The sequence below is a fragment of the Camarhynchus parvulus genome, chromosome 1 (genome assembly GCF_901933205.1).
Source record: "Camarhynchus parvulus chromosome 1, STF_HiC, whole genome shotgun sequence".
NCBI classification, from domain to species: domain Eukaryota; kingdom Metazoa; phylum Chordata; class Aves; order Passeriformes; family Thraupidae; genus Camarhynchus; species Camarhynchus parvulus.
Window position 1 is genome coordinate 49680524 of NC_044571.1, and position 22823 is coordinate 49703346.

General features: G+C 38.7%; 1 protein-coding gene across 1 annotated transcript in view; it reads right to left on the reverse strand.

Moving 5' to 3' along the window:
* Window positions 1-22823, reverse strand: part of LMO7 (LIM domain 7) — a 131647-nt gene that overhangs the window by 93012 nt on the left and 15812 nt on the right. Inside the window, 1 exon segment of the mRNA XM_030962679.1 lies at window positions 3390-3460. Within this exon segment, the coding sequence (XP_030818539.1) occupies window positions 3390-3460 (71 nt within the window).

Here is a 22823-nt window from a genome sequence, read left to right on the forward strand (position 1 = left end):
AAAGGTTCTGAGCAGATGTCAAAAATGTACCAGAATATTGATTTTCAGAGTTCAGTGTGACAGCACTAATATTCCTGAAAGGGTAAGAAATAAACTCGGTTTTCACAATGCTACCAAGTCCAGTATGCTGTGTGCAGCAATCATTTTTGGCACACACAATTTACATGCACAAGTCACTTTCCATCTCAGTCAGAAGAGACTGCACCTGATATCAGTCTTCACATAAAATTCATAATTAAGCTGAGAAGATAGGACAGACTAACACATCACTATTGAATACATATGCCCAAATGCATACCTTATCCTGCAGTAAAGATGAGGCACAGGATTCCTTGCAAGTCTATACCCAGGTTTTCAATCATGGAGATAGTGAAATATTGTGGTTCACCAACTTACACACTGGATAAGAAGGTCAGTGGAGAACAGAGACCTCAGGACACCCTGCAGACTTCATCTGCCTCTATACCTTCGAGGATTTTTTTTCTTGCTCTCACTTCTTATTGCTGCTTCTCTGGCCAGACTCTTTACCGCACACAAAGCATCAGCAAGGCCTTGTGATCTACCCACACCAGTGCAGAGACAAGACCTGGAGTTTAAAACTCTGCGTGGGGGAAAAGCATCTTTTGCTCAAGCAGAAAACGTATTTGGGAAATAAACACAAAGAACAGTTGACCCCTATACACTGGAATGAAGGATACATTTCTAAATACCTGCAGAAAAAAACCATAGAACTGCAGGTCCTGAGATTTTTCAATAACAGAGAGTTATTTAGCAAACAAGACACATTTGATTACTTTTCCTACCCAAAAAAGTGATCTGTTGAGGTGGAATAAAAAAAAAAGGTTTGAATTCCTCCCTTTTTTTTTATTTTAAAATCTTCCAAATGCATAATTTTTGATTTATTTTACTGAAGAACATGAAGTAGCATGTGCCCAGAAAAAATTCAATATATTTCTTTCCCTAGTGTATGTACACTAGAATTGGCAAAATGTAAAAGGCTTTATTTTGTCAACTACTGATCACTCAGCCAACGTGTGCAATTAGTCATTGAGTAGGACAAACAAACTGACTGGATGCTATCAGAATATGTGGTGCAAGTACAGGTCTTATCTGCTATGGTTTAAGTCAGATCTACAATCTACAGAGATAATACATCCACCTAAATTAGCCATGCCACAGGTGAACCAAGGAAATGGACAATCTAATTTCTAGTTTGTCTCAATTATTTGAGATCTTGCTCCATATTGTTGTTGGTGAAAATTGGACATGTGAAAATTTTTGGCGTCTGCTCTTTCCTGTTTCCACAGAAATTCTATGAAAATTATGACACAAGAGAACAGCTATTTTACAACATAATAAGGCACCTTTTGCTTTAAAGAAAGTTGCATGCCTACTAAGGCAAGCTGCACACTAGAATGTCCTGGGTTGCCATGCAAGATATGGCTGGCAGCATGTATTCTTTTGCCACTTGTTAAAACCAGGTGGGGCAGTTTTCTTTATCTCTTCCACAACCTGTCCTCCCTCTGGGAAATATCTTCTGTTAATGAGCCATAGAGTCTCGCTGATAAAACTACATCACCCCATTGTGAGATGCTCCACCCAGGGGGAGGAGCCAAGCATTCCCACCTGGATATAATCTGATATTTGGAACAACAGAGACAGCTTTTTCCCACTGGATTCCCAGAGGAAGACCAGGCCCATCAACACCACCACTGGACCTTCAGATGAAAACTACACCCTTCTACAGGATCACTGCTTCAACAGAACCACACCTGTCGCTGCAGGAGGACTGCAGCCACCATTGAATGGGACAGCTACCCACACCCTCACTCACAGGGTGTCAGGTCATACTCTGACTTTGTCATTGTTGTTTTGTATTAATGCTTTTTTTTTTCCTAATAAAGAACAAATATTCCTGCTCCCATATCTTTGCCTGACAGCCCCTTAATTTCAAAATTATAATAATTCAGAGGGAAGGGGGGTTACATTTTCCATTTCAAGAGAGGCTCCTGCCTTCCTTAGCAGACACTGTCTTTTCAAACCAAGACACAGAAGAAATTGCAGGATGTTTTTCTTGCATTATTGTTAATTACAGATAAATTTAACTGACTTGCATTTTGCAGAGGGATCCTCATTCTATTGCCAAGTAAGTGTCAGCAATGAAGATATCAGAAGATTAGTATGTATCAGTTAATAGCCAATTCTTAAACATCTGAATACAACATATACATCCCACTAAACATATACTTTCTTATTAAAAGTAGAAACTATTTTTATTACCACATTCACAGTCATTAAAATTTAATTATGTAAGTAATTAAAATAATGCATCTAGCTCTACAATATTATTGAATATTAACTAATGCCTCACATCACAGGTAACTTTAGAAGCATCTAGCAAGATAAGACTGGAAGGCAAAGGCTCCAAAGCAAAATAAAGGCAAGGACAGAAAACACGGCACTAAACACAGCAGGAAAAAAAATATCTATAGGAAAAGAAGCTGAGAGAACTGAACTTGTACAAATATTTTCTGAAAGTTCAGCTTTGCTGAACTGATTTTAGAGCGGCTCTGAGCTTTGTGGGTTTGGGTTTCTTTAAGGTTTGTTTGTTTAGTTTTGTTGTTTTTAGCATCCCAGGTAGCTCTCTAACAAGATTTCTCTTGCACTGGTGTTCTAATGACATTTACAACTGCTGTTCCTTAAAATACTAAGGGATTAGCACCACTTCCAGTGCTGGAAACCTGTTCCAGTAAGTACCAAGCCAATTACAGATATGTGGATGAGACCTGTTGAGTGGACATTTTACACCTCTGACTCAGTCTAACAACGAAACCAGGCAAGTCCCATCATTGCCAAGCCTACAATATATAAGCATAAGGAAGCTTCTTACAGGAAATCTCCAAAACAAGCTGAGTGTAAAGTTCTGTGATAGGAATAGGTAGTTTCAGGATTCATGAAATCAACACCAAAGGGCAGGGGATGGAGGACAGAAATCCAAACCCAAACAACAGCAGTGGGTAGAGGGGTAACAGAGTGCTTTGATCCCAGCCACAGCCCCATCACCTTGCAGAAGCTGAAGAGAAAGCCCAGAGATATCCTGGGCATTATAACCAAAACCAATATAATCAATCAACAACAGCATGATCCTCTTAGTATCACAAAAAGAAGTGTGTGGGACAACACAAAGAACATATGGATCTGGAAAGAGTATGTCCCAAAGGTGCTTTTACTTCCCATGACAAACAACAGGTATTTTAAAAATTAAACTATTTACTACAAAATACTTTTGGTACTTCAAAAAAATAAAAATAAAAATTCAGAGGCCAGGAAGGACAGAGGCCAGCTGATGTTAACCTGAAGGGTTGTTATATAGGTAAGCCAATACTCACTCGCACAACAGGACTCCATTTTCTAGAGCTGCTCGAAAGTCTTTAGTTCCAAAGCTCTGCCTGGTAACTGCCTATAAGAATAAGAGTTGAGAGTTAATTGGACGCACAGACAAAATCAGCACTAGAAAGAGAATCTTAGTATTAGTTAAAAACAAACAAACGAATCCTGATTTTACACTTAGTTCATACTATTATTTTCTTACATTAATTTCAGAGAAGCAAGTATTTAAAAATCAGTTCTTTATGCCTCAAAAGAAGTCAGATCCTACATCTTAAAATAGTTTCCTCTAGTGTAAGTCAATCTTCAGCTAAATTCTGTGGGAATACTTATTATTTTCTGAAGAAATACCAGTCACATTGAAAAGCATAAAAGAAATTTCAAACAGAAATGCAAAAGAGAGAGAAAGTCTTTTATCTCCTACTTCATGTTACAGCGTGTATACCCATGATATCTAGCATAAAGTATTTTAATAGTAGGGGTTTTTTGTGCCACTTGCACCTAAGGCAGTGTGACTAAAGAACCATTCCAAGTCTGCATTACCACGTGCACATCAATTCCCATTTCTTGGCAAGTAGCAGGACTTGTTTGTATACTCAGAGTAGAAAAGCAGTGAGCAAGAACAATGTCTTATAAAGGACTTAAGATACCCAAAACCAAAAGAATTGACTACAAGTTTTCAGCAAAGTAGTTTTCCAAAAATACCCCAAAACCCCAAAAAACAAAGCATTTGCTCAAACCTATACTCACTTGGAGCCACTACTAGATCCCCCCCATGCCTACATTCCCTGCAGGGACCAAATTTGGCAGATTTCTTCCAAATACCCAGATTAATAACCCACATGCAAATCAAAAAAGGACTTCTATACAATTCTGCCGTCAGTCCAAAAGAGAGGTTTTAGGCCAGCTGGGAACAGAAATCAAATACTAGGAATTGTATTTATTTGAGCTTAGATGTCACCATGTTCAGCCACCAGCTAATTATGAGCTGGCCTCTGGGGATCCTCTGGGGATCCATCCTCAATCCTGTGCAGGAGTTCAGGCACACAGTTCAAAGTGCTGTGGAATCTGCATGCATCCAGAGCAAAGCTACTGGTTATCACAATAAGTAAGGAAATTACTACCGAAAAGAATGAGCTTTGCTTGGTAAAAAGAGCAAAGGACAGGATGAAGCTGTTTTAGGATCTGTAAAATTATTACATTATCACCCTATCGTTTTTTTTTTAATTCCAAGAGGGATGCACACTCAAACAAGAAATCCTACAAATTAGGTAATTAGCTTTAACATAGGTTTTCTTTTCATTCAAATGCTAAAAGTTCAATCTTCCTATTGAGAAGAAAATTAGACATTACAAAAATCTTCTTTTTCGTTTAAGGTTTCTTCCTAAAATGTAACAGATAGTGACAGAAAATGAATGATGGTACGGCAACTCAAGATAAGAAAAAATTCAAAATTCAGGGAAAGAAAGGATGATAATGATTCTCCTAGGAGAACTGCACTTTATACAATATTCATATAACAACAGTCTGTTCCTACAGAAAACTAGACGCTGTATCTTAGAAATATAATTGTCAATAATCACTTAAATACACAGAATCTGAAAGCTATCCTTATCTCATATATGGCATGATATTTTGTTTCCAAACCTGTTTATTTAGTGATAATGATTTTGAGGAAGCTAGCCAAAGTAACATAAGAGCATGGAAACTTTAAAAATAAATATTTATGTTCCCTAGGTTATAAGGATTATGAGGAATAGGAATACCTAGTTTAAAATTATGCCCTGTCTTCTACAAGTTAGAAATTTGACATTTGCATGCCATACATTAGAACTGTACTGTAATAAGGGCTGTAGGTCTGGAGTCTAGCTTTACATGTTTCAAATTCCAATCAATTTTTAAGAATTCTAAAGTTGTTCTTGTTTTGGAGTTGTCACTGACACCTACAGAACTACACAGTCAAAATGTTTGTGCTTATAGAGAGTTTACTGGCAAGTCATGCATGCAATAGATGACAAGGTGTGCTCCCTTCAACAAGTTGTGCCCTTCACAAGCCTGCAAGGTCTTCTAAACCCACAATCAACCTTCACAGTGAAATCCCTCCTTTTTTTTTTCTTTTTTTTTTTTTAAAGGGGTCCTAGAATTGAGTATGTAGCTAAAGCCCAAACTCCTCAAAAATCATTCAGAGGAAGACAAGGAACATGTGCCACTGAAGAACTGAAGACAAATTACACTTCAGAGTAGCCCCTCCAGAACACAAGAGTGCCACAGTGCAATGCATAATCCTGTTTCCTTGAACAGCAAGAGTCCAATTTGAGTACAAGGCTGTAAATGCCTCCATTAGACTTGCAGACCTCTTAAAACTACATTAGAAGACATTACACTGGAAGCATTTTGACTAAGCTATTTGTGCAGCTGCTGCAGCAATCAACACTGATTTGCTACACAGGATGGAACTGTCAGACTGATCTTGTGACCCACTGATATTGACAACTACGTGGCTTGTTGATATTAAAATAAAAGCATTGGTTCTGCCAAGTTAGGTTTCATTAATATTGAATTTCAAAGGATAACTAATAATTAAGTAATTAGAAGGTATTCTCAAAGAACAATTTAACACTGGTGCATGAAACCAAAACATTTTCCAAGTTGCACAACAACTTGAATTTGTTGATGTCACAAAAGTAAGTGCTCCATTTGAAAATCTGGTTTTGTCTCATTATGGACTTTCACCTGGCTGATACCCAGTGCAGAGCTTCAAGCTCAGCTGTAACTATGATAGTCTACCAGGAAACAGGTATCATTAAAAAAATGCAAAGACACAGACTGCCTCAGAGTTCCCTGGATGAACCCAAGTAAGACAAAGTGAATTCCACCCTAAGATAGTACATCTTCAAACTATGTCTACGATTTCTGAGTCATTGTTTGTTCATTAAAACGGCTTATACTGGGTGTGGTACTCTTATGTAATAGGCATAATTGATTTTGAAAAATTTTTCAACCACTTAGCCATGTGAGCCACCAAATAATAAAGAAAATACCTTACAAGAGTGATTTCTATCCATCTTTGAACAACATTACTTTCCAAATTAGATGTCTCTTTTCTCTCCTCCATTCAGCTGAATATATTCTGCTTCTATCACTGTTTTTTGATAGAATAAGAGCAATGACATAATTAAAGGCTATATAATAAAATCAAATTTATTTCCTGCTATAAAACAGTTTAATGTTGTTTTTCAAAGACAGTGTCCCCTAATACTTAGGTAATTTGCAATTGCCAGGTCCAACCAATTTTCTTCAAAGAGTATGCATATTAAGTCTTTATTTAAATTTAGACATTTTAAAAATGCTTACACACAGAGGGCTAGTTCGTTTTCAGGTTTGCTGTAATTCCTGTAGCAGGAGACAAATCAAGAATTACCAAAGATAACCATTCTGAGCATGGCATGACATCAAAATCATCATGGACTAAACAAAGAGCACATAGCACAGAATATGCTGATTATATGCCCAAGTACCAAAATAATCATTGAGAACATTTCTTTGGCTTGCTATACTGGAGGCCAAATATAGCTGATCATAAGGCAGGGCTCCTTTGCCTTACAGTCTATCCCAAGTTGAAAGATTCTTTCAGTGTTAATATAAAAAAAATACGGAGGGAGTTCATATCAAGTTGTTTCCATGGTTTACACAGGTTTGAATGGCTCTAGCAAAAAGACAGCTCTACCACAGGCCAGTCAATGTTTACCACCACACGAAACTCAAAGCAAAGGGACTGGTAGGTTTCTCAATTTAACTTTGCTGTGATGGAAACAGCCAAACTAGACTCTCCCCATCCAATGCAAGAATCCTACCACATACCCAGGCATGCTGGCTGACCAGTTCTCCATCACAGCAGTGTTAGCTGCCCAGAGCCAAGGAGGCAGGGCTGCACCACGCCCAGCCTGCAATCTCAGCGATGCCTTGGCACAGGTACTCACCATCCAGCCTGCTCTCTGCACCTCTTTCAGAGCTCCTCTGCCGCCCTGCCTTTAGACTACAGCACCTCAAACCATGCAAGGTCCCTGTGCCAAAACCTGAGAGAAATGCTGCTTGAAGCACACAGCTTCCTGATACAAGGATGTAGGTTAGGGATGGAAGGAAGATGCAAGATACTGAACCACAGATGATAGCAACCGCCTGAAGGAAGGCTTATGTCAGGATCTCATGGGGCAAACAATTACTCAGAGGGCAATTAATCAGATCAACACTGATTTATCAATTTCACGTCCCCAGCATGGTTGGCAGTGAGAAAAGACAAATTTTTCATGCTGAAGAGAAGACTGGCTGTCTTCTGCAGGGAACTGGGACAGTGATGTAACAGTGATGCAATAGTGCCATCCCCAGTACAGAATTTTGGCTACACCTGCCAGTTCCTGTCACAATGCCTGCCTGAGCAGATAACCCCATGTACATATGAATGTCTGAATTCCTACCTTTCCAATGGCCTTTCTTCTCCCTCCCCATTACCACAAATCTGGATCAGACTACACGGCAAATGGCTCCCTCTTTAAATAACCCCAGCATTGCATTCCTCCATTTACAGAGCTCCTTTGGCTATAACTACCTTCATGCAGTGCAGAATGGTACTGCTCCTGCAAGATGCATAACGAGATACATTGGCTACACCCCAGCCAACAAGCAAGCATGCAGGCAACTCCCAGTGTGCTGGCATCTGTACAGCATGACCAGGTCTGCAAGTAGATTCACAACATGTTTTCAAGTAGTATTTTGAGTCCACTGAATTTTATATCCAATTGTCAAAACATGGTATATCTCAGCTTGACAGATTTTTCTTGTCCATCACGAAAGAAGAGCAACATCAAAAAAAGAAAAACAAAAAGGATTTTTTCCCTCTCCTACATTCAGATGCACTACCCAAAGTCCTACCTCCCCTTTTCATGGCTATTTGCAGTTCCATTTAAATGCCAGGCAGTACATGAGCTTCTGTTTGAACAGGCTTATGTGGTAGCTACCAGAAAATGCTGTCATTATGCTTTGAAGTAAATAGCTTGTGCTGCCTGGCATTTGCAGTCTTCCCATACAGTCTTCTCCTCCCAAATTTTTTAATCTCTTCCCTCTTAAAAAAAAAAAAATAACAACAACAAAAAAAACCCCATAACATTGCCTTGATTTTCTCCTCTAGTAATTTTCTTTATCCAAATCCCTTGCAAAGGGCATAGGGTGGTAGGAGCCACATTAGAGGGTTGCTGTACACAGTCTTGAACAGAAGTTGAAAAATCAGCCATTTGGGTAGAAAACTTTTGACGTTGCAGTAATCAGCCCAACCACAGTGATGACTAGATTTCCCAAGGTCAAGCAGTAGGAAACAGCAGCTCATTGTTGAGGTCAGCAGGATCTGTTTCCCTGAATTTTGAGCCCCAAGAAAATGTACAGAAAGAATGGGCATTCACAGCTCCCATCCACAAGAAAATACTACTGGCATTTCATTTCTGGTAGCAGCAGGGTTGCCAGGCCCATTTTTCCCTGTGGGAAAAATGCTTCTGTCTTCCCTCCTGATTAACAATTTAATTCACAGTCCAACAAACTCCTGAGGGGTCAGTCAACAAGTGCTCAAGAAGCTGGTATCCACAGAGGCTCTCCCAGTCAGCTCTCCAGCAATGAAAGGATGACATTGCCCAACCTAACCTGCAAAAGAGTCAAGAGCAAGACCTAGGTTTCTGCAAAAAAAGCTCTTAATCTCAAACCCCCACACCTCACAGCTAAAGTCCATGACAGGCATGCTGCCACTGAGGAAAAGAACTGGGATGGCTGGACCAAGAAAAATACCTACAAATAAATGTGTTGTATAATCTAACTTTTCAGCAAAAGAAAGAAGGGGGAAGGAGATGAGTATTTTTGCCGTTGCTCACTTATGCTGAACCATGTGAATGTTCCTCTATCTTCACAACAATAATGTTTTTCAATTGGAATAATTCACTCTCTATGGCTCAATGCAAGGCTGTACTCCCCTGTTTAACCCCATACCCCAAATTCCTAGGCATCATTACATTTCAGAGAATGTAGAGATTTTTCAGTCTTCAGTCCAAACTGCCTTTGATAGCAAACCAGAACAGATATTTATAAAAGGAAATGGTTCATTATTGAAAAAAAAAGTCTTAACTGTTATTTTCTATCATCAACATAATGATGGGGTCCTATTGTGGTATGCCTTCTGGACAAACATACCAAGACTCCTGAAATAACACACAGCTACATTCTTACAAAAGATGAAGAAAAACAGCAAGGGGTGGGTGAGCAAGAAGGGAAAACTTTACTGGTGTAGTAGGTGTGAAAAGCACAGATCTCTGCTCATCAGATGCTTATACTCTGCTCATTTGAGCTTTTCTGTCAAACCACATGTAGAAACACAATCTGAAGGATGAAAGGAAAATTTTCCTTCCAATGGCTCACAGAACCCCTGGCTTGGGGAAACAATGCTGCAGAGAGAGCAGGGATAAACATTTGGGATCAATCAACTCAGTCAAGCTTTCCCCCCACAAACAAGACCATCCCAGAAAGGAAAACAAGATGAATAAGCCTACTGTTGTTTATCCTGATGACTGTACTGACAGGTGTCAAACTGGGAAAACCACCATACATTACTTTGTGTGACAAGAAAGTGTTACTGTATGTGCAGATATGGGCAGCATCAACTAGATGGAGGCAGGTGTTCCAGTAACACAAAGCTTGCCAATGCTAAATGAAATCTGAATGACTAGACATCTCTGAAAAAAAGAAATCATTGTCATTTTATTTTTAATTACATAGCTTCATCTGATTTCTTGGGAGACTATTAATTCTGCAAACACCATTTGAATGCACACAAGCTCTAAAGCTGCCACCTTAAGTGAAACATGCTGATTTCAACGTTAACCACACATTCAGTTTCTCATATTTACAGTTAAATAAAAGTGGGCATTTATTCGCCTTCCCAAGGCAACAGAATACTAACATTAGTATTTAAAAATTTTCCAGTTGAGCTCCCTATTAATTTAGTAGTTTGTGGTAAAAGAATGGTGGTATTGGGCCCCTAAACCATAAATGTTCCTTATTAAACAGAGAAAAGGATAAAGCATTCATGAAGAAAAAGACATCTAAATATTCTGTTCACCCTTGAAATAAGCAAAAAGCAAGCACCGAATTTGATAAGTATGTAAAAACCTGCTTTATTGAAAGTTGTCTTTTTCAATTAATTCACAGTAAAACAGTGGTGTACTAGACTTCAGTGCTTCTTTCTGACAGAAAAAATAGTTAAACATACCCTGGGAACAAGAATTATGAAGGAATGGTTTCCAGAAAAGTCATCAACTGAGATAACAGAAGAAATTACAAGGAGAAATTGCAGTTTCACTACTTAGATATCTGTTAATGACCATGTTTTATAATATATGTGCTCTTATGCAAGCCAGATTTTGAACTTGCCCATTGTAAAAGTCAGTCTCTCAGTACACCATTTCTTATTCTTTTTTTCTGAAACATCTACATATTCAGCACTGCACTGGTTCTTATCTGACCTCAAGTTGTTAATACCTTTCCAAGTTGGGGGATAAGCAATCAAGAGACAAATCCATTCATAGCTGTAATACATGCATAGCTCCATCCTGTGTAGTGTCCACCAGGGCCATAAAAAAAAAGCTTGTCCTGGACAGAATATCAGTCTGTTCTCAGTAGCTCCCTCCAGACTTAAGATGCACAAGGCTTTGTATGGCTGGCTGAGCAGTCCAGTCACAGGAGAAAGCCATGATCTTCCTGCAATCCTGAAACTCCACCAGAGCCTCTATTCCCACTCTCTTCCTCATGCCCATGTGAAGGGTCTGCATTTATGAAGTGTCCTACAATCATCCAGGCTATTTGTGCTTCAGTATAGTACTAAATATATATGAAAGAAATGCAACCCCATCTCCATGTAACTCGCTCACACACATCCCACCACCTCTCCCCCTCCCCAGATATAAGCATATCAACTGAAACAGGGGGGCCAAGCATCAGAGAAGGACTGGAGCCACAGCATGCTGAAGATAAGAAAAGGACAACATTCAGATTTTATGCAGATTCTTGAGAGGCTTGGCATACCCAAGAATCCAGTGATTCAGTGCCCTGGCAGCCAGGCAGTGTGTGACCAATGGGATAGGGAGTCACTTGCCTCCATGAAGAACTTCAAGTTCAGACAGAAATAGTAAAAAATTCTGCCCCAAAAGCCTCTATGCAAAATTTTTGTCTAATTTCTTTTGCTAAAGGAGGGGAATAATAGGCCTATGATAACTGCAGCAGTTTTCTTTCAGGGGAACAAGAAAAAAAAGAGCCTTTAAAAGCTTCAATGCAAATAGAGGCATTACTTGCAATATTAACAGATAAAACGTAATGATAATAAAAATCATATTTGTCTAAGGCAAACATAAAAAAGGACTAAAGCAAATACCAACTTGGACCTTTTTTCGGTAGATGTAATAAAATAACATTTGTCTAACATTTTAATCTATTTTATATTTAGTATTTTAAATAATGTCTCCATTTCACTGTAATTGAATTTCTAAATATTTGGTATTCCTTATTTAGAACAAAAGATAAATGCAAACTATAAAATGCCTTTGGATGTTTGTATTTTCTAAGTTCAGTTTTACTACTATTATAATTCCAGGTTGGAGTCTATGCTGCAAATTTCAATACAGGCACTCAATCCACTGGTATCTATTTTTACAGGAAGGACCTTAAAGAAAACAATATCTTTGCTTATGCTGATTAAGAAATACATGCTAAAACTCTGGTGCTATCTGCAAGCAGGCCCCTCTTGGGATTATTTATATAAATGGCAGAGACATACAGAGATACCAGATGAAATGGCCAAGAGCAGAACATGCATTTGCCCTAGATTACAGCTATCTCTTACAAATTTACTGCCTTGATCCTGGATGTATTCAATACTCTGATTTTTCATACATTTTAAATACTTCTCCATGCTTCTTCAGAGACCAGCACTGGTGCCATGAGCAAACCAGGGAGCTAACCACAAGGTCTTGAAATGACATTCAGCAGGAGGAGGAAAAAAGGCATTAGATAAAAGAAAATGCACACAAAGGGGAAATCCTTTAGATACAATTGTTTTCCCATGTTTAGCAAGGTTATTCATGCATGAAAGTAGTTTCTTGCTATTACTAGAGATTTGTCAAGCCTTTCAAATTTTTCAGCCTTTACTGTAAGCAGTACTTTGAGCAGCCTACATACTGAGACGTGCATCGAGTCCACTTCAGCCCAAAGCATTCTCTCCCAACACTCCCCCTCTCTCTCACACTACACTCATTTGCTTGCACATGGGGTTCAGGGAACCAACAGCCTTCTCTGTGCATCTTCTCTCCTGCCCCCACATCCCCTGACTTTTATATTTCTCTCTACTACACACACTGGTTTCCAAGCCATTTCACCAGGCTCTCTTAGCTCATTAACAAGGAAACAGATGGACAGTGGAAAAAGAAATTGTGCGGAAACGAACATTTAACAGGGTCAAAGGCACCATAAAGGCAATTAGTGGCATGTCCAGACCCTGGAAAAGTAGTCACAACATCACTTCCCAGTAAACTATGGCACTTGGCATTAACTGCAGATCCTAAACAATGCAGCTTGGAAATTTCAATATTACCTAGCAGCAGTTATGTAGAAATAAACAATCAGGTGGAAGTCACTGAAATTAATGCTGACTTCAGGTCTACACTCTTCTCTGGAATTTGAATAACTTGGGGGGAAGGGTTAGCTTAAAAGAACTCCACTGATCTGACTTGTCTAAATAAAAATAAAAGCAAGATTGCAAAGCTCCTGTTTGGTAGCTGGAGGCTTTCTTAACTACATTTACATTTTACAATATGATAGTAGGCAAGCAGTGAGAGAAGCTACACAGAACAGTGACACCAAGAAAAAAAAATTATTTCAGGGTTTTCCTAGCTGTTTTTTACAAACTTTTAAAACATGGAGTTGAATGGAATATAAACACATACAACTAATTATATCGGGCTGTTTGGAAAGCACTGCGCACGGACCAAGTTACTACACGGAGAGCAAGACTTTCAAACGCTCCCCTTCCCAAGGCTCGTGGGGACGCTGCCCTGCCGGAGTGAGCTCCTGCATCCCAGCAGAGGCCACTGCCGCTGCGGCACAGCACCATCTAATGGGAGACATCCCGTACGACACATGACCACAGCCTCTGTGCTCCTGTGCAGCCCTTCTCCTTGGCAGCACATGAAAGAAATCGCCTCTGGCACAGAAATTAAATAACTGCAGTCAGAGGAGGAAGAATGGCTGTGGAGGAAATTGAAGTCCAAGGGAGCCACAAAAGGATGGTGTGCATTTGAAATGATGACAGAACAACTAGATGAGGCAGAGTATCAGTCTGGGCAAAGGAATAAAGAAATTTAGGCTCAGCAAGTTTTGCTGACCAACGCTTGTCACTGATTAGGTGTTTGCAGAGATCCAAAATACAAATGCTGCCCTTTCAGAGCATTTAAATAAAAGGGAATATTTGGTGAACAAGTAGCAAGATGGTCAAGTGTTTTTGTACTTTGAGAACTCTGAAATGAATATGTTCTCGGGCTTTGAACACACAGCTTTCAGCTTTTAAGAGGATCCTGCTGTAGCTACACTTCCTTCAAGACCCTTCCATCATCTCAGAGCAGGCACAGTGCCACCCTGAACAGTAACCACACATTATTCATAATTATAGATATATTTCCCCACCCCCCTCCCCCAAAAAATCAAACTCCTTCACTGTTTGAGATATATTTGCCTTTACAAAAAACTCAAAGGTCATTGCTAGCAGAAATCAGGGATCAGGCTACTAACAACCTCAAAATCAGGATTTCACCCTATTTTACAATTTAACATTACTTGAAAAGGTCCCTCTACAAGCACCACGTTGCCCTGTCACATGTCCTTCCTATCTGAACATTTTGGTGAAGCTGATGGAGTATTTATTAAGCCAAGCATTACTAGCCAACTCATATTCTCCAGGGATCTCTGATGCATGGTTTGCAAGACCACAGACAGCAGATGCACTATCAGCTGCCAGTCACACACAGCCCCACGCAGGGATAACTGCCGCACTACCATTAAAGAATTAAGGTGAAGAGCACAGAGGTCCAGAAGGGAAGCACTGCTGCTCTCCCAAACTTTTTTAACACTTCTCCCTTCCCATCCCCCTTTCTTCTTCAACACCATCACTCATCACTCCACTTCTGATCCAGGTGAGCATTGCACATGACCAGGTGTTACTCAACCACCTCCAGCATGACACTTCCTCCAGCCACTTTACTGCTCCTCTGCAAATGCAGTGTTATTTATTTCATTATTTGAGGAGCCAAACTGGTTTGACAGAGTGCTTGCCTCCTTGCCTGGGTGTGCAGAGGAACCCAAGATAAGACTGACTATCACAGCAGCTACCCAGAGTTGCTACGTACACTGCCCAGAGGTAGGATTTAATTACTAGTCAAAAAGCAGTCTATCTCCCCCTGATTACATAAGAAAATTATAATTTGCTTGTATTTATTATGACATCCTTGCAGAAATGTTCATGACTCTTTGTAAACAATTCCATATTCTGCAAGGGAGAGGCAAAAATTTACATCACAGTCTCCATATTCAACCCATTGGGCGTTTAAAATGTGAATCCTTGATATCCACCTTTTTATATCATTAGAAAATTCCATGTTGATGGATTTTTTTTGTTCTTATTCAGAGGAAAACATGTCAGCAGTGTACTAAACAATTTATCTGCATATGGCAAATACATCCTTTCTCAAAGACATACTCTGACCTTAAATCCTGTGTAGAAAAAACAGTGTTCAATAAGCAGTGGGCTGGTTCACATATATTCACATAATCTCCCCTAATGATACATCTACAGTGATTAAAAAAGCTCCACAAAACAAAAAAGCTCTGACACACAAGCAGGCAAATTGCACTAGAAAACATATCCAGAGCTATAAAAACAGTCTTCAAAGACTACTCTCTTCTACACATTTAGTATGCTTTTACCTTGAAACTACTTTTTAGATTATGAACAGATGCATGTTCTTTGGGCATTTTTTGTCTTCAGCTTAACTTTATTTTGTCTTTAAAAATAACAAGGCATTAAATGGAGAAATACCATCAGCAATCCATACATTTTTTTCATAGACAGAATTATCTGTGCCCTGGAAGACAGAGATATTCTCCTACCATAGGCAAGATGCCTCAAGCATTTCGGGTTTGAGCCACAATGGTTTCTGTGACCAGCTGTCTTCCAGGGCATGCAGACTCTAGGAATGTCTGAAACTTTGCCTAGCAACAGACAAAGCACAGGCTGCCCCCAGTTTAAACATTTTACTCCATATATGTTGCATGAAGTTATGCCAATTTCTGCTGCTTGATCTAGTAAGTGGTTGGGATTTCTACATGAGAATTTTCACCATTTTATTTGAAGCTCATAAAGGTGTTTCTCCTACCATTAAAAAAAACCAAACAAGCCTGGGAAATGCTTTTAACATTATGTCCACTGCTTTATCAAAGCAGAAAGATGTCTCTGTGGATTTCTAAATTCAAAATTCCAGAGAGAAAGGAATGATACTTCGTAGAACTGATGCTATTTCCAATGCAAGATTTAATTCTGATTTTGGGGGCATCACAAAACCATGTCTTTTACTGGTCATTCATATGCAGATCATTTGTTAGAACAAGAAGCTGGATATAATTTCAACTTGAAGCACCCAAACATGACTTGCACAACATTTAAAGACTAACAAAGGAATTATCCCACTGAGTTAAACTAATTGTCCATCCCACCCAGCATCCTCAGCCTGACGGTGACACGTAGCAGGTATGTCAGCGCGTTTACAGGGTGGGGAGGGAGGACACCAGTACTTTCATATTTAGAGCAGAGGTGTTCTAGCCTTCTCTATAATTAAATAGTAAAAAACACAGATAGGGAGAGCAACACATCTTTTCATAAACAACCCTCTTACATCAGAAATCATTACAGAAAGGAGAAATGTCACCCACCACTTCCTCCTGTGCCTACATATCAAGCTTTTTAAAATACTTGGTTGCTTAAAGATGTCTTTGTTTGCACTATACAACTATGGAGATGTGCATCCAGAAGAACTTGAACACAAGTCTAACTTGTGACAAGTCCAAGGTGATAAATGTATGCAATGCCTTTTTAACTAAGGCATGCACCCATGAATATATCCCACTAAAAACTCATGCATCTAAGGCAGGACAGTATTCTCCAAGCCTGGTGCCTCAGATTGAGAACTTGTGTTGATAGCAAGAGGGAATTCATACACCAGCTGGGAGTCACTGCAAAACTGATCTCATATCTCTTGACATATTCTGACCTCTGCTGTTATAAAGTGGAATTTATTTTGACAATAATTTTTTCTTTAAAACACTGCCTTCAGCTGAATAAGAACTTTCAATATCTGCAATTATCAAAGGAAAAGAAATGATGGAAAAATCACTTTTATTTTACACCATGAAACAAAGTTTCCACACTTTTTCCCTCCCCCTCATGTTTCTACCGTCCTGTCATCTATTGTAACCTGCATCATTTGACTATTACATTTATGTATTACATAAATACACATACTTTGGTGTTTTTTGGGGATCTAGACACTCTGTATGCTCCCAATCATCTCTCTGAGAATGAATTGTTTTAGGCTTTTGTGACAGATACCAGCAAAAACACCCAGCACATACCAAAACAGAGACTACAACTAATCTGAAATTATTCATACTAATTTTAGACAGCACTTTTTTTTTCCAGTGCCAGTTGCACTTTCACCACCAAAATACTCTACAGTAGCCGAGCAAGCTCTAAATCGTGTACAAGTCTAGGACTCTGCACTGAATTTTGACAGTATTACTTTCCTATATATATGAAAGAAATCATATTCTAAACATGCCATACGTTAACATCAGGGAAAAATGTGAATGTGAATGAGGGAAGGTATATTGGTTGGCAAACTCTTGAAAGCAGCAAAACATCATTTTTTAAGTTATAGGCACACTTTGAGGGGAAAAGAAGAAAGAGAGGGTGTCCATCACGATCCTCTGCTTCCAAACTTCTCTTTCCATTTGCATAAGAAGTCTCCTCTCAGACCTTATCTTGAAGATGAACATTTGAACCTGTACTGTACTTATCACAAATGCTCAAAGAACATTTCCTCTCCTTTTCCTATCGTAACACCTGTCACACTTCAAAATAAAATTGCATGTGCAGCTTACATGATTTCCACCAGACTGGCTGATTCCCCATGGCTCGGGAGATAAAGTACTTGATCAAATATTTATAAGCAGTATGAATTCAGACTATCTCCCAGTCAGAATACTCTTTTGATTAAGGAATAGAAAGACAGCAACACAGTGCAAAATGAGTGTTTCAGCACTAAATGCTAATTTTATCTTTATGTCTAACTAGGGAAGAGACCCTAATCTAAATTCAGCTAGTTCACCTTGATGCCAAGAACCTACCTCTTGTAGCTCTAAACATAAGAAATAGCCTTGTTCAGATCTTTTCAGTATATTTTCATCATTAACTGTGTTCTTTCTAAGCAATACTAAAATTGATGGATTTTTTTTATTGTTCTGCATGCAACAACTTTATTTTCAGCTTCATGCATAGTTAATTTTTTTCACCTTAATGCATAATTTGTTTTTGGTTTTTTTTTTTTGATCTTTGAATACTTTGCTTCTGCTGAGAGAAACATATAGAAATTTGCCTTCACATCTTTGCTGGAGTAAACACAGGAAATGCAACTGCATAATGCAGATAAACCAGTGAATCTTATAGGATCCTCAACTACAGCTGCAAAAAACCAGCCATTACAGCCCAGCATAGCACCTTATCCCACCATACAGACGTCCCAAGACAGCCTGTTAGCTTACACACACTCCCCATTTCAATAAACATCCCCACACATTCTGTTTCGCCCCAGTTAAAACCACCATCTGCTGGAAACCAAACTAGTGTGGACCCCCCAAAATGCTACTGCACCTCCAGTAACTGATACCTAGACTGCTAGCAAGGGTGGTAAACAATGAGTTAGACATACTACCACAAGTGCCCTGTAGGATTTAACATTACAGCTGACTTGTAAAAATATGGAACAAATACGACATGTTAAAACACCTCAGCTTCCCACCTAAAAAATTTATTAATAAATATAAGAGCTTTGGACGATATAAGAAGGAAGCATTAGTTAGGTTCTCCTCATAGAGAGACCACCCAGCTTACTGCAAGTGGTCTCAAGGCTTTATTAGTTTGATTGAACATCTGTCAGATTCTGTAATACCCTTGAAAAGAAAAAATAAAGTACTGTGGTTAGTTTAATTTTGTATTCTGTCAAAAAAATAGGATGAGAAATTGAATAGCCTAAACCAAAGCATAGCATGATTAATCAGGAAGTTTGAGAAACCAACTCACAAAAATAGAAGTGAATAAAATTCATACAACTACCAAAAATAAGAGTCAGGCAAGTTTAGGTGAAAAAGTAACTAAAGACAACATACACAGAAGAAATTCTATGGTCCTACTAGAGGAAACAGAAAGGACAGAGCAGGCAGTGAGGAAAGTAAACAAACAGATAATGAAAAGATGGTTATGATCTTCAGTTAAAGAGCTGGCAGATGCTTCAGAGAAGCATAGGACTGGGAAAACAACCACTGAGAGTAGAAGTGTTGAGATGGCAAAGCCTGGAAGAATTTGCATAATTAAAGTTCTTGTCTGTTCTAGAGCACGCTCTAAGCCATTAACAATTATCTTCAACTCAAAGGGCTGGAAAGGTCTCACTGACTGGAAAAAAAATTAAAAATAAGGATCCCCTTTTGAGGTGTGATGACATGAGAGAGAAAACAGAAAAAGAATTAGAAAAATATTTAGACTATTCTCCCCAGCTTTAGCTTCTGGAAGGATATTAAATATTGCTGACACATCACCAACACAAGGACATAACTTTTTGAAAGGGAGGAACACTTCGGTCTGAAAAGACACTTTTTTTCCCTGCCTTGGCAAATAAACTGGTTTGACACAAGAAAAGCAGCAAGTGTGCTATAGATTAACTGAAGTTATGCAACTGGGAAAAAAAGCCTTGTTATTTTATTTAAAGGCAGACTGTGGAAATGCAATCTAGGTAAGGAGATTAAAAGGCCATGACATGAAAGTTGTAAGACCACACATGTCAAGAGCTGGTTTTATTATTTTGTTTTCTATTATGCCAACCGGGATAAGGTACTAAACTGGACCCAAGAGAATTATTTAAAATAACTCTAGTGTGTTCTTAACAGAATTAGGTGATGGACAACCACCATATTATTTACAAACTCAACCTGAGACATTGCATGAAACTAAAATTCCATGTTCAAGTCCTAAGCTAGAGCACTGCTGCAAAGTTCAGCAAGAAAAATTCAGGGTTGACTACAAAATCTTGCTCTTAAAACAGGGCAACCAAATATATGAATAGGATATTCCTGTAAATCTCACAACAATGTCAACTTCTTTTTTTCAACAGACAATGTCAGTTTGTAGTCAGTCATCCTCATACCCTTTTATGCAGTGACACTGCTTTAAGTGGTTATTCACCAGTCTGTATTGGTGCAGTAGGTGTCCTGCTCTTAGTTTGAGTCATGCTATTTCATGTGTTGTGCTTCAAGAAAAGACACTTAGGAGTACGAGGAGTAGTTATTGCAAAGAAAAGATGAGATACATACTCCAAATGTATCAAAGTAAAATTTGCACTAATGGATTTACTTCACAGCAAAGAAGATTGTCAGGCATTAGGGAGGAAAAGTTAACCAGGAAAGTTAAGTACCAGTTTTTAAGATATTAAAATATATGGAGATAGATAGATATGACAGGAATGGACCAAGTATAAGAATATTCAATTTTACAAAAGAGTAGTCATGAACTACGTGATCCCTCAGCTTCTCTGAGCCATATATGCAATTTCTACATAAAAGAACTTATTACTCACTCAGTCTCATCATCTAAATATCAAACCCAGTAACAATTCTTAGTTAAGCAAGTATGTATCTCCATGATTTAAGGCACAAGAGAGAGCAAAGTGAGTTTCAGGGAGAGTTTTGGGGATGTTTTGGAAATAAGGTACTTTGCTTGCAGCAGCTGCTGAAAACACAAAATAACCTAGATGCAAAGAAAAATCTACAAATAAATCAGTTTATTTTAGGATATACTCTCAAGCGGAAATTTAAGCCTGTAATGCCTACTATGACATGGCATAGTTAAAGCAACAGAAAAGAAAGATGGTATACACATGGTGGAGGGGACTGACACAAGTATTACCCCCACCAGTACCTTTAATTATTCAGATCGGGATAACTGCCAACTCTGAGAGCACAACATTTAAGTGGTGCTTACACTACCACATATAACCCAAACATCAGGCTCTGTAACTCTATGTTGTGGTAAAAGATGCACAGAGAGATAGGGTTTACTAGAATTTGAAGGCTACATCCAATTTATGCTCTCTAATGAATACTTTAATCAATACTTTTGTATGGACTGTTAATTCTTATCACTTGCTGGGGGTAGGGAGGAAGAAACTGGTTGGTCTTTATGTGTAAGGTTATTAATGTTACACTGCTTAGAGATGGCCCACCTGTGCCTCTCTAGTGACCCTGGGGAACACTGGAGATCCCTGCAGAGATGGGAGAGTGCAGGATCATGGTACTGAGGATGCCTATGCACCACTGGCACTTTCTGCACTTCCACAGAGACTACATTATAGTCAGGTAACAAATTAAAAAATCTGGTTTCCCTTTCCTTGATGGGAGATGTTTTGAGCTAGTAAAAATGACTGACCTACAAGCTCTGAAGGACAAATGGCTCCTCCTGGGCACCGGCAATGACAGAGTCATGTGAGAAAAAGGTGGGTACCTGTGGAGAGAATAGTTACAACCACAGCAGGGTTTTCTTTGAAGAAGCTCCAGAAACCACATAAGAAAAATAACTTTTATTTTTTGGGGGAGGAAATATTCAAAGTGAAAGCAGGTCTGGACTTCATTACATAGCTTTTGGTCACAGGCACATGAATCCACCTGCTCAAGGTGTTACTTAAGATACATATTTAAAAAAAAAAATTTAAAAAATCAAGTTTTTTCCACCTTAAGGAAAAACATACAAACCTCAACACAGCCTTGCTGCCAGAGGTACAAACAGAAGAAACACAGGACAAAAGTAGAGAACCCTAGAAGATGTGCTGTTCATGTTTGCATATGAGCAATAGGGGGGGGTGGGAAGATGAGAAGAGCCACTTTAATTTCTGCCCTATCCCCTCCAGCCCACACTGAGAGTATCCAGCACAGCCCTCACATAAGCCTGCCTCAGGTCTGCAACAGGGAAATGACATTTGCTGCGCCTTGGTCTCCTGCCTTCATCTATACCCATATATGCTGGAAAAGTTGCAAGCCAGGATAATTCCAGTTCCACTGCTGCTTCCAGCAATCCTGTGCAACATCACTGCTGAATTCGGGGAAAGTACACAGAAACCTGGCAAACTGAAATAGCCCCAAGGCCTGGTGACTAAATATTCCATGGTAATGACATTTGGCACCAGAACCTCAAAAAATCAAATATGATTTACTAGCTTTTGACATTCAGAGGTAGCTCTTCAAGGTTTTGTTTGGACAAAGATTTGTAGTAGTCAAGGCCACACTTGAAAATGTACAAAATTCATACCAATATATATCTCTGTCAAAATAAATGGCTGTGAAAAGTCAATGTCAGTCTTTGCATTAGATTTATTAATGGATGTCAAAGGACAGATCTGGGGTCAATAAAGTAAATTACCCATCTTCCATTTAATTACTTTAAAAAAACAAATTAAAATTAAATAACATCCAACAAAACAATCAAAAGCCTTGTTAACATTCTTACCTACATGCAGGAAGAAGGCTACAACGTAACTACCCAAAACACATTTTGCCAAAAACAAAGGGGTACAGTAAAACAATTCTGAAACATATGTTCAGCATTATTTGAAAACATCCTATTATGAAACAAAAGATATCCTTCATAAACAGTGTAATGGTAAATTGAGAATCCCTGCAAAATTTCTTCTGAATCCTTGGAAAGTTGCAACATTCTGCAATAGAAGACATTGTTACTTTAACAAATCTGAAAACAGCACAAAGTGAAACTGGGTTAAGAAGTAAACACTTTGACATCTAGAGAATTTTTTTGTGAGTAAACGTGTGATACCCATACCTCCATTAAAAGTAGTAAAAAACCCTACATGGGAAAAATACTATGGCAGAAAATTCTTCGCAGTTTTTTACTAGAAAGTAATTTTGCAAACATTATAAAGATCTGTGTGCCACTCAAAAATACACAACAGTTCAGAATAACTGAAAGTAAC